Source organism: Austrofundulus limnaeus, unplaced genomic scaffold (genome assembly GCF_001266775.1).
Source record: "Austrofundulus limnaeus strain Quisiro unplaced genomic scaffold, Austrofundulus_limnaeus-1.0 Scaffold205, whole genome shotgun sequence".
Lineage (NCBI taxonomy): Eukaryota > Metazoa > Chordata > Actinopteri > Cyprinodontiformes > Rivulidae > Austrofundulus > Austrofundulus limnaeus.
The window spans coordinates 425,724-439,858 of NW_013952607.1; the positions used below are offsets into that span (position 1 = coordinate 425,724).

At 41.5% G+C, this 14,135-nt stretch overlaps 1 protein-coding gene across 1 annotated transcript in view; it reads right to left on the reverse strand.

Moving 5' to 3' along the window:
• Positions 1 to 2,246: 2,246 nt before the first annotated feature.
• The window catches only part of sgk1 (serum/glucocorticoid regulated kinase 1), a gene marked incomplete at its 5' end in the record, with an annotated part of 34,731 nt that continues 22,842 nt past the window's right edge, over positions 2,247 to 14,135 (reverse strand). The window contains 9 exon segments of the mRNA XM_014018900.1: positions 2,247 to 3,598; positions 3,739 to 3,828; positions 3,925 to 4,080; positions 4,176 to 4,271; positions 4,354 to 4,590; positions 5,182 to 5,313; positions 5,423 to 5,611; positions 5,700 to 5,775; positions 5,959 to 6,034. Of these exon segments, the coding sequence (XP_013874354.1) occupies positions 3,431 to 3,598; positions 3,739 to 3,828; positions 3,925 to 4,080; positions 4,176 to 4,271; positions 4,354 to 4,590; positions 5,182 to 5,313; positions 5,423 to 5,611; positions 5,700 to 5,775; positions 5,959 to 6,034 (1,220 nt within the window). The 3' untranslated portion in view covers positions 2,247 to 3,430.

Consider the following 14,135-nt stretch of genomic DNA (forward strand, 5'->3'; position numbering starts at 1 on the left):
TCTTCCAAGAGAATAACATCACTCTTTTGGACCATCCTGCATGTTCCCCGGATCTAAACCCAACTGAGAACCTTTGGGGATGGATGGCAAGGGAAGTTTACAAAAAYGGACATCAGTTCCAGACAGTGGATGCCCTTCATGAAGCCATCTTCAACACTTGGRGCAACGTTCCCACTAGCCTCCTAAAAACACTGGCATCAAGCATGCCTAAATGATTGTTTGAAGTCATCAACAAGAATGGTGGAGTTACTCATTACTGAGTCTTTTTTTTTGACACTTTGATTTCTGTTTTGGGGAGTTTTCGGGGTTTTTTGAGCTATGGTCTTAAACTTTTGATCAGCTGAAAAAAATCATGTTTGAGTGTCAATGCAGTTTTCAGACAATTCCCTGCTCAAAAGTTCTTGTCTCTTGCACTGATTTCTTCTTTTAACATTGTGAAGCTCTACTTAGATCCTTCTTAAGATCCAGTAGTGCAAAATGCAAATTCTTGCACTTTTTTGACTGGTCTTAAGATTTTGATCAGGAGTGTTTTTCTCAGCAGTGCAATCAGGTGTAACAGTTTCATCCTCTGGTTTCTGCAGACATTAAGAAGAAAACAGAGAAAGAAACCACACAGGACAGCAGATGGCAGTGTATGACTGAGGCTGCACAGCAGATGTTGAACTCTTACAAAAATCTCAAAACAATTTTACAGTCCAAAGAACGAACTGGACAATGACTTGTGGCTACCAATAATCAGACTGCACTCTGACCCCATAATGAAATAGAAAACACAAAGTTTTCATAGGTGCCTACCAGGTCACTTTCTTTAAGACATTTTATAAGTTCAGTTCCATTCTAATTTGACACGAATGTAAAACTAAACGCTTGAAAGCTATTGCTCAAATCTTGGTATGTTTCTGTGGAACAGTCATAAACAATATCTTACCTGTGGCAGATATCAAACATTGGATTGGAGAGTTTATTTCTGACCCGACTGATGAGCTGACAGCTAAAAAGTTGAAAACATTCATCATCACTTGGCAGAAAGGTATTACAATACTGTTGCCAAAAGTGAGTCAGAGTGCTTAGAAAGTGCTACAGTCAGTGAGGTATATGCTTCACAAGATTGACCACTGTGGTATGAGCACAACGCCATTTTGGAAGGGGCGGGCTGTCAATGTAAACAATTGATCACAGCTAGATTTCTGCGTGGAATTTCAAATAAGTACAAGTTTTTTTGTTGGTTAGCTTCTGCCTATTAGCAACATAGTTCTTTGCAGACGTGTGTACCTTGGTATCATGTTTTTGCCTGGTATGATATTATGTACTGACAAGCATTTCTATCAAATCAAAATACTGGTCATGATTATCACCTTCAGCTTTACCACCTAACAGTGTTGTCCTCGCCCCTAACAATATGGCCGCTCTCACCAACCATGAAGTCACGTGATAGCACCTCTAGTCAATACAACTCATTGGCTACAGCTACCTGCTGCTGCTTCTACTTGAACTATCAAAAAAAGGGCAGAAATATTGTGTAAATGACTGATGCAAAACTAACGCCAACGTTAATATTTCAAGAAATGTTTGAAAAGTTTTGAAACTGGAGCAGTTTTAGGAAGCAGAGATCCACTTTAGTTTTGACTTCATGTGATTTAGTTATCAGCGAATCAGTCTGAGTTTACCTTTGTTTCTCCATTGTTTCTCCAAACTGAGGACATTCAAAGAACTACCTGCAACAGGTAAGATGTTAAGTGTTTGTAACCTCTCCACAGAATCCCTTTTCTCAACTGTCATTTTTCTTAACGTCAGGTAAGTGGGAAACAAGAAAGCACGCTGATTTCTTCTAAACCCCCAAACTGCACCAACTTTCTGATTTATTGTCCTTCTCATTTCTACCATATCAAATATAAAATATTAAAACTTTGAGTATTGCTGAAGCTAATTTTTCACCTAATTAAACCCCTTCTTGTCAGCTGGACTACTAAAAGTTCACCCAGGGATTCACACAGTCATTGTTGCACAAGGCTGCTGACGTACTGTATTATGGAGAAAGTCCACGTTTCGCTAATCTGGTACATTAGCCAGTAGCTGAAGGTGCTGCGGTAAAAAGTAGTCACTGTTTATCTCTCGGTCCACATTCCTCAGATGTTTTCAGTTTACTCAATAATGCTATGATGTTCTTAGAAACATCCCGCTCCACAGAAACGGTTTCAACACAAAATCAATGAACGGACCCATTAAAAACACCCAGAAACACTTTGTAATGTGTAATAAAGTTAAACTTTTATTGCAAACCAAACATGGTCACATAAACAATTTTACAATTTACAGTACATTAAACAGAAATTATTACATATACATGTTTTTTTTCTTTTTTTAGGCATTACTTTTAGTCGTTTTCTTCTTCAATATACATTAAAACTAGTACACGTAACTCCAAATATACAAGAAACTTAAATACCGTCAAGTTTGCGTTACAGCAATATTAAAGTGGAATGTTCAGTTATGACGTCGCCGAGTAACCCGGCGTCACATCGGTGGGAGGCGATCGGAAGACTACACAGGGGGGTGGGGCGCAGTTGGGCAAGCGGAACTGCGGTACTTCTCGACGCGTGCCTCTCGTCGTCGTCGCCCAGCAGCAAGTGCAACTCTTTCCATCTCTCAATCAGCTTTTAGTGTGCAAACGAAGATACGAAACATTTGAGTCCCTGCGTCTCATCACTTAGTGCTACATCCTCAAGTGTCTTGAAAAGATAAAAACACAACATTTAACTAATATAACTAATGCTAACAACTAACGTGATGAGCAATGATGGAGAGAAAGAAAATAAAAGAAGGCACCTCTGACAGTAATGATACACCGCCCCCCTTATCTGTAACATTCAGCTTCCCCCCTGGTCTCCCCTTTTTTTTTTCAAAACACAAAAGAAAACAAAAGCACCAACAAGTGATCTCCAAGCGTTCAGACTCAGCAGGTAGGTCCCTGTAGGTGGAAGATGTTTCGCTACGTGGATGAAAACGGGGATCTAGATGTGCTTGCGATGTCAGGAGGAAGGGTTAAAGCTGCCTGAGCCATATGTGCAAAAAGACCTCCACCGTTGGGAATTGGGGGGGATTTAAGACTGCCAACGGGGGATTTAGGTTGATGGCGACATTCCCAAACTGGCTGATATTTACAGTGGACGTTCTCTCTCAGCAAGTATATTAAATGTGTTCAAGAGTCTGAGAGAAAACGGGAACACGTGGAGGTGAAGAGCTCTTGCAGGGTTTGTGTGGAAAAACAAAACAAAACAAAAAAACGTATCATTCCAAGGAGAAATGATGTGTTTGGGAGGGGCGGGAGGTCAAGATGCAACGTCCACGGGCACGGCGCAGTCTATGTTCAGTGAGCAAAAAAAAAAAAAAAAAAAACTAGAGTCCTGGTTAAGAGCCTGTGTTTTGAGTCCTATAGGTAGGAGTCCATGGACGGGGCGTAGGAGAAGCCCACGAAGGCCTCGGCTGCGTCTTTGATGCTGGAGGTGACGAGGGCGCAGTCTGGGGAGCAGCCGATGGAGCTGGGAACCGGCTCGTCCGTGAACTCTGGATCAAAGTGCCGCAAGTCGTTCGGTCCCGTCTGCAAGCAGAACAAAAAAGGAGAAGGGAGACGAGGAGGGATTAGTCTGTACCTTGCCATAATTGGACATGCTCTGGGCTTTTGATCTGGTTACATAAATGGAAATGAGGGTCTTTAGAGTGTTGAAAAGGGGGACCTACCACATTCGGGTTAAAGGGAGGGGTCATTTTCTTGGCGTTGAGGTCGTCCCAGTTGATAGGAGAGAAGAATATGTGGTTTTTGATTTCAATCTGGGGAATTCATATATGCATACAAAATTAGAAAAATGATTTAACATTAGGTAACGCATATACAAAAAAAAAAAAAAAAAGAAACTGTTGACTTACAAAGTCCTCTGCGCAGCCCAGTCTCTTGGTTCTGTCCTTTTGTAGCAGTCCCTCCAGCAGGTGTCGCGCCGCATTGGAAATGTTGGGTTTGAGCTGCAGGGGTTTGTTCAGGATGTTGTCGTACATCTCCGCCGTGTTGCGGCTGTAGAACGGAGGCTGTCGAGGGACGAGGGAACCCGTTAAAAACAACGGCGAAACGCCAACGGCCTTTAAAAATTTCGAACATATTTTAAAAAAAACACGTTACATACCAGGCCATACAGCATCTCGTACAGAACCGCTCCTAAGCACCACCAGTCTACTGTCCTGTCATATGGCTGCTTGTGTAGCACCTCAGGAGCCAAATACTGTAAAGCAAAAAACAATATGTCACTTCAGGCTAGAGAGCAACAAAAACCAGTTTGGAGCAGCTAAATTTCCCCTCCTTACCTCTGGTGTGCCGCAGAAAGTCGACGTGGTCCCGTTAGGTTCGATGTTCTCCTTACACAGGCCAAAATCCGTGAGGATGATGTGGCCCTGGGAGTCCAGCAGGATGTTCTCTGGCTTCAAGTCTCTGTAGACGATGTTGAGGGAGTGCAGGTAACCCAGAGCGCTGGCGATCTCCGCGGCGTAAAACCTGGCTCTGGGTTCGAGGAAGCAGCGTTCCCTCTGCAAGTGGTAGAACAACTGGAATGCAGACAGAAAAAACACAAAAAGAAACCTGTTACTGAACCATCCGCTGAGGAGACTTTACAGCGTTGACAAGATAAAACGCAAATTATAAAAAGAAGAGGATGGGAGGAAGAACAAAAGACAGGAAGGCGACAGCTTCAAACGTTTCACAAGAGACAGATGAGGAGAGAAAAAAATAAAAGTGGAAAGAAAGAGATGAGCAGGATGGAAGAAAAGAGAGTAAATGTGCCCTGCTTCCTGATGAAGTCCATATTTAATTTAGTCTTTGCTCGTGCAACAATCACAGGAAATTAGCTCGATTAGAGACACACAGTCTCAACAGTGCTGCTAATTTTGGCAACAGGTTTCTCCTGCTGTCCCCAGCCCACCCCATGGCTTCCTGAACTGTGTTTCCTTTGTTTAAGAAAAAAAAAGAGAGTGACAACTTCTATTCTGCCTCTCATGCCAGGAATTCCCCTCTCTCTCTGTGTAGCTCACGCTAACGTTTAAATCATCTTCAGTTTCGTCTTCATTACATAGCTTGGCCTCATTGCTCTGTTACCACCTATCTCCTTTCCTTCCAGGCGACAGCAGCAAATAACTCACCTCTCCTCCGTTGATGTAGTCCAAGACGAAATAGAGTTTGTCTGCCGTCTGGAAGGAGTAGTGCAGCCCCACCAAAAACGGGTGCTTGACATTCTTTAGGAGCACATTCCTCTCTGACATGATGTGTTTCTCCTGTGACAACAAAGAGCGACGAAAGGTCAGGGAAGTCGGCTCAAACGCGACTCGTGACATATTTGCGCTGTCGCGGGGTTTCTCGTCTGCCGGCGTTGTTTCGCCTTACCTCCTTCTTCTTGAGAATGGCCTTCTTCTGCAGCACTTTGACGGCGTAGAACTGGTCGTCCGTGCGGTGGCGTGCCAGGAGCACCTTGCCGAAGCTGCCCTTGCCGATCACTTTCAGGAAGTGGAAGTCGCTGGGTTTGGCGGAGGGATTGGACGACGGGCCGAGGTTGATCTGCTGGGACGGACTGGGCTGAGAGGAGAGCAGGAAAAAGTTAGTAAGAAAAAATTAAAAAGATGCACAAATATGAGCAAAGGGAGAAATAATCCGTTATGCGTACAGGAGGGGAAGGGTTTGCATTCATGAGCTCAGCGTCCTGCGGAGGATTCAGGTTCAGAATGGACTGAACTTCGGGACTGCAAGGAGAGAAAAAAACAGTGTAAGATATTGCAAACTGTTCTCTTGTTTTGCAACATGAATCAGCTGATGTGGTCACAAAATGTCCTCAGAAGACAAATCACTTGCGTTCCAGCTAAAGTTTCTCAATGTTTTGTCCTCCTGAGGAGGCAGAACAATAGCGTGAGTCAGAGGGTACTCACTGCTTGCAGGCGTAGGAGTTTGTGGCGAGCCTCTGAATGAAGTCGTTCAGACCCATCCTCCTTTGTTTCATAAAAGCTGCAAAACACAAACAAGCAAAAAAAGGGAAAAATAAATTAAAATGCCGACAATGGAGAGGAGATTGGATTAAATCCTTTCGATAAATTACAAAAAATATATATAAATACCAGTGACTAACTCCACTAGGCCTTTAGCCTTTGAGTAAGTCAGCTCAGGCTTTTCTGTTTCTGTTTTGATCGTCATGATGAACAGCAGCTCGTCTGCTCTCATCGGCTGTTAAAATCCAAACTCTAACTTTACTCTCACAGATCCCAGTTTATAAAGACCGAGGAGGGTTGGAACTACCCCCCCTCCACACACACACACTCCACCCCCGCCTTCCAGTGGGCGGGGGGGACTCTGCAAACCTATGAGGTGATCGACCTCCTCTCAACCAATGGGCGTGCTTTGCGCCCCCGGAGCGTCACAGCCGCACCTCGGTGCTGCCTGCGTCAGAGAGCGAAAACAGGCGGCAGGAACTTTCTGTCACTCGCCGCAATGATTTACATAATGTTTGTTTGTGCAGATCCACGGCCAGTTCGCTGCAGATCGTGGCGGTTGGGCCACACAAGTCAGGGAATGCGAAGCCAACTTGTTTATTTCTTAAGTTTCATAAGCACACATAATGTACTGTACACACACATATATATGCATCTACGTCAGCCAACAAAAAGTGATCTGATACCCTCCTTACTAAGCATATCAACTTTACTGCCTGGCTGCATCTCTATAAGAGCCGGTGGAGTGATTGAGGCTTCCACACGGCCCTTTACTCCAAACACACACACACACAAAAAGGAGGAGGGCGAGCCCGAGCAGACAGAGGCAGCCTGCCAAATAAAAGCAGCTGGTAGTGGAAAAGTACAGAGTGAGCAACTCCTGAACACGTCCAAGTCTTTAACCTGCAGAACCTCACAATTAACCAAAGAAGCCCTTTAAAGGCGTATTCCAACCCTTTAGAATGGGGTTCTGAGGAAGCGTTACGAAGAATTAAAATCCTAAGTTGTTGCAGATGTCCTTTTAAGAAGCTCAGTTTAAAATGATAGCTTTTGCTCGACAACAGTGACAGGGATGCAGCAAAGAACAAATTGGATTGTCATCTTAAAACAGCATCAATCAGAAACAAATCAATAAAAAAAATTGTAAAGGTTCATGATAAAATTACTATTCAAACCTTTACATTGCTGACACTGTTGAACTGCGGTTATTTTTAGCAGAAATATTATGACGCACCTGCTGGATTTGTCCCCAAGCTAAACTGTAAAGGCCACAGCGAGCTACTGCTAACTTCTGCTGCAAACTAGCTGCAGCGCAAGTTAGCAATCGCTGTTTGCACTTGCAAACAACCACTGTACTCTACTTTAACAACTGCGTAATACGACATTGACGGCAATGTAAAAATATTTATTAAATGTTCATATGCTATTACTTTTTATTTTAACATTTTTATGGCTTGGCGGCACTAGCTGTTGGGCAATTAAGCCACTTATCATCTATATAAAAAGAACTAGCTACAACAGGTAAGATATTTATTCTTTATAACCTTTCCACTGAACCGTAATTCACGACAGTGATATCCATTTAATAAGGTCATAGGCATAATTTGCAGGGGGGTTATGACTCCCACAATAATTTGATCCATTTGCTCAAACAATAGAAACTAAATGCCAAATACACCGATGAAACTCTCTTGTTGTTTTTAGGTAACTTTGACCTGATTTAGAAATGTAGAATGTCATAGTTTAAGCATAAATGCTGAAAATGACATGCAGGGTTTTAGGGAATAACCCCTTGATTAAGGTGCTATTAAGAATGTCATTAAAAACTTTTAAAAAAAAATCAGTTTGGACATAATCAGATCAGTCAGTCTGAGTTATATAAAGCACCTGGTTCAAGTTTAACCTGCACCCCCTTGTGGAATGAAAGTAAGATGATATGACCTGTGGTGGAGGCTAAATTCATGGATCACTGCGAGAGGGACAGAGAGAAATAAAGTTAAGCTGGACTTTGTTCACAGGAAGGAAAAAAACCGTCCGACACTGCAATTTACGAAGCATTTAAACGCAACATTACGCAAGCAACGTCACCAGCCTAAAAAAAAAAAAGGCGATTCTTTTTTTTTTTTCCTTCTTTTTTGGTCTGCAGCTTCAAAGTTTCCGGAACTACCGGTGTCAGTAAAGAATGAATGGATAACTGTCTAATAAATCACAATTATAAGGGGAGGAAAGGTCCCGGTTTTATTTCTGCTCCCCCCCTCCAACCACAAAGAGAAGTTTCAACTGTTAGACAAGAAAGTGAAAACTGTCAAAAAGACAGTAGTTTATCAGCAGTAAGTTTTTATTTTACTTACACGTCAAAGTAGCCGTTTTTTCTTTCATGCGGATGCTTCAGAGCACCAGTCAGGGCAGGCAGAGAGGCTGCGGGCTCCTCGACAGAGCAGGTAATCCAACTAAACACAGCATTCTTCCTCCTTGGACTTGGAGAGTCTCCCTACATTTTTTTTCTTTCCCTTTTTTTCTTTTTTTTTCCCCCTTCAGGGCGGAGACGTCCCGCCTCTATTTCCTTTCCTCTTGGCTGGGTTTTGAGTTTCACGGATGGCGGTGGTTTGGTCACGAGGTGGTGCCTTCAAGTGTAACTCTGTTAGCTCAGCTGTGAGCTCAGATTTTTTCTCCCAGTCAAGGAGCTCAAAACTACGGAAGAGGATAATGGCCACAGAGAGGGGAAAAAAAGTAATTCTGACTTTAATCTTAAGAATTCTAAAACAAAAAGTCAAAACTCTGACTTTGATTTGACTTTTCTTAAAATAATCCCCCTCATGAAATCACTTCCCATTACATTGTAGCTTGGTCAAATTCAAAAGAAAATATGCCAGTTATGTACACAAAACGTGTAAAATCATGTGTATTATCCCAATTTTCTAAAATATAAAGATGTCTGTGATTTTGATACATACTGCTAACTTTCGCTGCAGCTAGCAGAATTACACATGCTGATTATTATATTATTATTACCAGAGTCAGGTTTTGTTGCCTTATTGCCTACTTATGTAGTTACAAATACTACTAGAGATGGGCGATACTGGGAAGTTTTGTATCGATCCGGTACCAAGTAAATACAGGGCCAGTATCGCCGATATCGATACCGATACCGATACCGATACGTTTTAAGCTTCATAGTTTGAAAAGATCCAAAAGATCTAGGACAGGGGTGCCCAAACATTTTCCCTGAGAGGGCCAAAATTAAAAAACATTTTTCTGAGAGGGTCAAAATTAAAATCAGTCTGAGGGCCATGGGCCAAAAGCAATAATATAAGAAATGCTTAATACTTAAGTAAAGTTGTTTTATTTTTTTATGATTAAGCTAACAGCCAGTGTGGTTGCCCACATTCTTTTGTTTTTTGTTTTTCAGCCCAAGGACGTGGAGAAAATTCAACGTATCCTCAGGCAGCAAAGGCTCAGGTGACTTTTCATAATTTAAAATTTGAGTACATGTGGTCTTATAAGGTGTGCAAATTTATATATGGGTTTAAATTTAATCTAAATGTCTCTTGTAGTTACTTGTATTTTATATTTAATCTTAACGTAATTACAATCTAATAACCTGGACAACTGCTGGTGGGGCAAATCAAATGGCTCGGCGGGCCAATTTTGGCCCGCGGGCCCCACTTTTGGCACCTCTGATCTAGGATATAATTTTGCCAAACATTGTATGTGACAACAAAACACTTCATTATAACAATCAACATTTTTCGGTGAGAACGCTGAGTGGGTGGGCCAGCCAGCCTACATGCTTAGTTAGCTTAGCTGTTTGGCTAGCGCTGCTGAGCCACGTGACGGTGCAACAACAAAAGACTGGGCGGGGGGGCTTCTTCACAGTGCAGCACTACAGACAGAGAGTAGACTTTGAAAAATCCACGTGTGCAGCAATCAGTGTGTACTGGAAAGAACAATGCTTGAGTATCGATCTTTTTGCACGAGTATTGTTCAATATCAATACCAGTGTTGGTATCGATATTGATATTTAGTATCGATCCGCCCACCTCTAACAAATACTAGGAGAGCCTAAGTCTTCCAGGACACATCCGTAAAGATAACGTTTCCATGAAAACGGCATTGCAAGTTCAACAAGCTCAAAAAGCAGATTCATACCTAGCTTAGATATTTATAAGAAATCTTATTTACGATTTTAACATGAATCAGTTTAGAGCAAATACATCGGGTCTTTAAAATGGTTGTAAATTTACCAGTTTGTCCAATTCCAATGGTGTTTCCATAGAAAACTCAGCATTTTTCCCAACAAATGTGTAAGCTCGTCTCGTTTCGCACATGCACATTTGTAACAATTTTAAACTATTAAATGGTCGTTTGTTTACATTCAGACATAACCAGGTTGAAAGCAAAAAGGTAAAGTTCTTCTGTTCGGTGGTGGAGAGCATTAAAGTAAAAATTGAAGCTAAAATCGTATGGAAATAAGCTGTGCTGATGTATTCTGAACTCTAACAGGAGAATTACTGTAACCAGTTGCAGTGTTTAGTTGTAAACAAATATGAGGACTATTTTCTAATGCAATTATTTGGAAAACCTGATGTGTTTGACTTACATCAACCCCCAAAGTATCATTTGATGTAAAAACTGTGTTAGAAGCATAAAACCTCAAACTATTATGGCTTTATTGAAACTTTCAAACACTAACCATAGACTTACCATCTGTCATTTATAATGGACGAACATTTTAGTCCGCCTGATTCAAGATGGCTGCCACAGGCAACTCAAAACATCTTTGTCTCAAAACTTTGGAAATAACTTCTGGAGCCAACTGTGTTTGTCTGTTATCAAACATAACAAACCAGAGAATGGGCTTTAATAAAACTCTCTGACAGTAATTACTCTCAGTCAACAGGTTCATTTTTGGATTCAGCCTGATTCAAGATGGCGGCCATAGAAAGCACAAAAATGGTTGTTACTCAGTCATTTTAACCGATACCGAGCTAAAATTGGATGTGGCGGCAGCAAAATAATTTACAACCGTCAACATAATTCATTCTAGAAAAAACAACGCCATTAACTTGAAGCAGAGCACTAACAGCTCGTGCAAGGCCTCTCAGTATCGTATGAGATGACGCATAAAGTTACTTTCAATCTTTGACCGAAACAGCTGTAGCTGTTCCTGTTATTCGTCAACATATCTTAGTTTAAAACTCTGGGATGGAAGGTGGCATGCAGAATGTGAATACCAAGCATTCATTGACGCAAGGCGTGTATATTAGTTTCACTTCAAACTGCAGAATTTCATTGAATAATACCAACAACATAGTTGAACATTAAATGCAATTTGTTTACAGAGAGAAACTATTCCTTTTACCTCCTCACTATTGCCAATTGAGCTCTTTCACGCACCATGTCTGGATCAGATTAGGAACTTTACAGGGTTTACCTTGGTTCAGATGGGGCAGCTTTTAAGAAATGCAGCCATAATTATTAACCTTGTCTTCTAGTAAATTGCTGTTCCACTTAGCGTTTGTGTTCACCCTAGGCTTTTCTAAGAATAAGGTTTGAAAGACCTTTTCCCCTCCAAGACAAATGAGGAAATGTCAATGAAAGGAAGGCCACACAAACATTGGGTGGCATTTTAACACCCTCAAGCTACTTTTATTTTTTATTTTGCAATAAGGTGCAGTGTATTATGACATCCAGTAATAAATGCTGAATATCTTTTAAACAATTTGGTTTGGTCAACGGTTCGGCATTTTCCATAAAACATTTGAACTGCAATATTTTAATATGAACATAAATAAACCTTGGTGGCACACAGACATTGCCACAAAAAAGGTAAAGAATAAGGCTTGTGACCTTGGTATTTTTTTTTTCAATCTTCTGCAGCCACCTGATGCTCATAACACAGAGCCAGAGAGCTAAACAAACCTGTAGAGACCCCCGCTTTCAAAAACAGTAAACTGAGACAGGACATTAAATCCCTTCAAGGTGTCCTTCATGTCTCTTCCTCACTGCGCCCACTGGAACGTTGATACAGCTTCCCACTGTGCGGTTTGATAAAGACATTTTGTTTTTGCCTTTGCACAGCCTAGGATGAAGCAGTTCCATCCTTCACCGTGCATTTCATGTATAATTTCTCATCCCCGATGCCACCAAAAAAAAATAAAATAAAAAAGTCCTCATGGGACACAAGCTGACATGTTTCATCAGTGGTGACAAGCAGCACGTGCCAAGCAAGTAAAACTTTCCACATCAATTGTTCTACCTAAAAAAAAAGAACAAAAAGAGTGGAGAAAAAGTAGCACAAAAGAGTCAACTTTTTTTTTTTTTGGCAAAGTCACTTAGACGTTGATAACTCGGAGAAAGGTTATAAAAAGACATTTGAGGAAAACTACATGACCTCTTCTCTGGGCTCTTCATCCGATACAACAGAGCACTGAATCAAATGAGAGGGAGATGGTGAAAGGAGATCTGAAAAGAGGGAGTGATTCAAACAAAAGGTCCTCAGTATTTTTCCTTTCTGTCCCTCTTTCGTTTTTTGATTCACACACAGGCTGCTCAGTGCTTAGCCACCCAAAAAAAAAAACAAAAAAAAAACCAAGAGGAGGCTCCACAACACTCAGCCTGTGGATTAGGTACCTCTCTATATGTGTTTGAAACATGAGTACGTTATGTAACCCAGTAGTGGCACTGCGATCGATGCCAGCGAAGGCGCTGACTCACGCTCAAACACTCTGCGAGCCGTTGCGTGAGAGGACAGGAAGGGCCTGATTTCGGTGCAGGATATTAAAGTTGGAGCAGAACACTTAGAAAGAGCCACACACAGAGACTAGTATGTCTCAGACAGACAACATGTTTCCACCACATCTGCTGAGGATGATGAGGATGCTCGAGGGTTCAGCTGATCGGGGGATGAATGAGAACGAGCCTTAGCGGTGACTAGCCAAATGGCAACGTTACATAAAGAGCTCTGTTATTCAGAAGAGAACAGCTAAGCTTTTATTGTGTCGTTGTGCACCATGATTGTGTTTGGTTCTGTGTGTGTGTGTGTGTGGCTTGCTTGGTTTTCTGGGTTACCCGAAGGTTGGCCTACTTATCACCTCAAATCCCTCTGATGGAGGTCATGTGTCCATCCTCACTGCAGCTCCTGGTTTGAGTTTTAGCTTTAAATAAAGCTGCTGAAGCTGGATGGTTTGTTATCTTGAAGAGGTGATTGATGGAAATCTGATTTGTGTGTCGCAATAGTTTTCTAGAACCAACATGTGACTTGTTTTAATGGAAGATTCTTGGAGAGGGTAAACTAAATTCATCCACTTCATCCTTTTATGGGGGTCACTGGTGTCCATATTTAGCAGTCACTGTGTCAGGGGTGGGGTACATCCTGGACAGGTCACAAGTCAGGGCCACATAGAGACATTCAGGATGAACAACTAACTATTCATGCTCTCATTCAGACCTAGGGACAATTTAGTTACCAGTTAGCTTAATGTGCATGTTTTTGGTCTATGGGAGAAAACTACCTGGAGAAAAGCCATGCATGCACAGAGAGAACAGGTAAACTCTACCCACAAAGGTTTCCAGATTTGATCTGGCAACTTTCTTACTGAGAGTCAACCGCTCTACCAACTGATGCCACCATAAACTGATTCCTCACTTATAACCCCTCCACAAAAACTAAAAAGTTTAACTGCTTTGGTGACAAAAATAAATAAATCCAAATACAGCAATTTATACACCATGACTTATATTGACTGCTTAGTTGTGTTAGTTCAGTGGAAAGGTTCTGAACAATTAGCATATGCCCTGTTGTAAATAGATTTTTAAACAACCTCAGTTTAGTTCTGACCAAATTAATGACCTAAAGCAATGTTTCCCAAAGTTGGGGGTCGGGATCCAAGTGGGGTCCTGAAACGTCAAGGTGGGGTCCTGAAAAGATTTTCTGAATTAATGATTTTTGCCTTATTTGTTACAAAGGAGTGAGGTTAGTATATTTAAAATGGATAAATGTAGTATAAAAAATATTGTTACTAAGCCCATGTTTAGTTGACCTGATACAAATGTTTATCATCTAAAAATATCTGTGGGCACAGGTCTCTGCTGCTGTTATTTTGTGGGTCAAAAGCTGA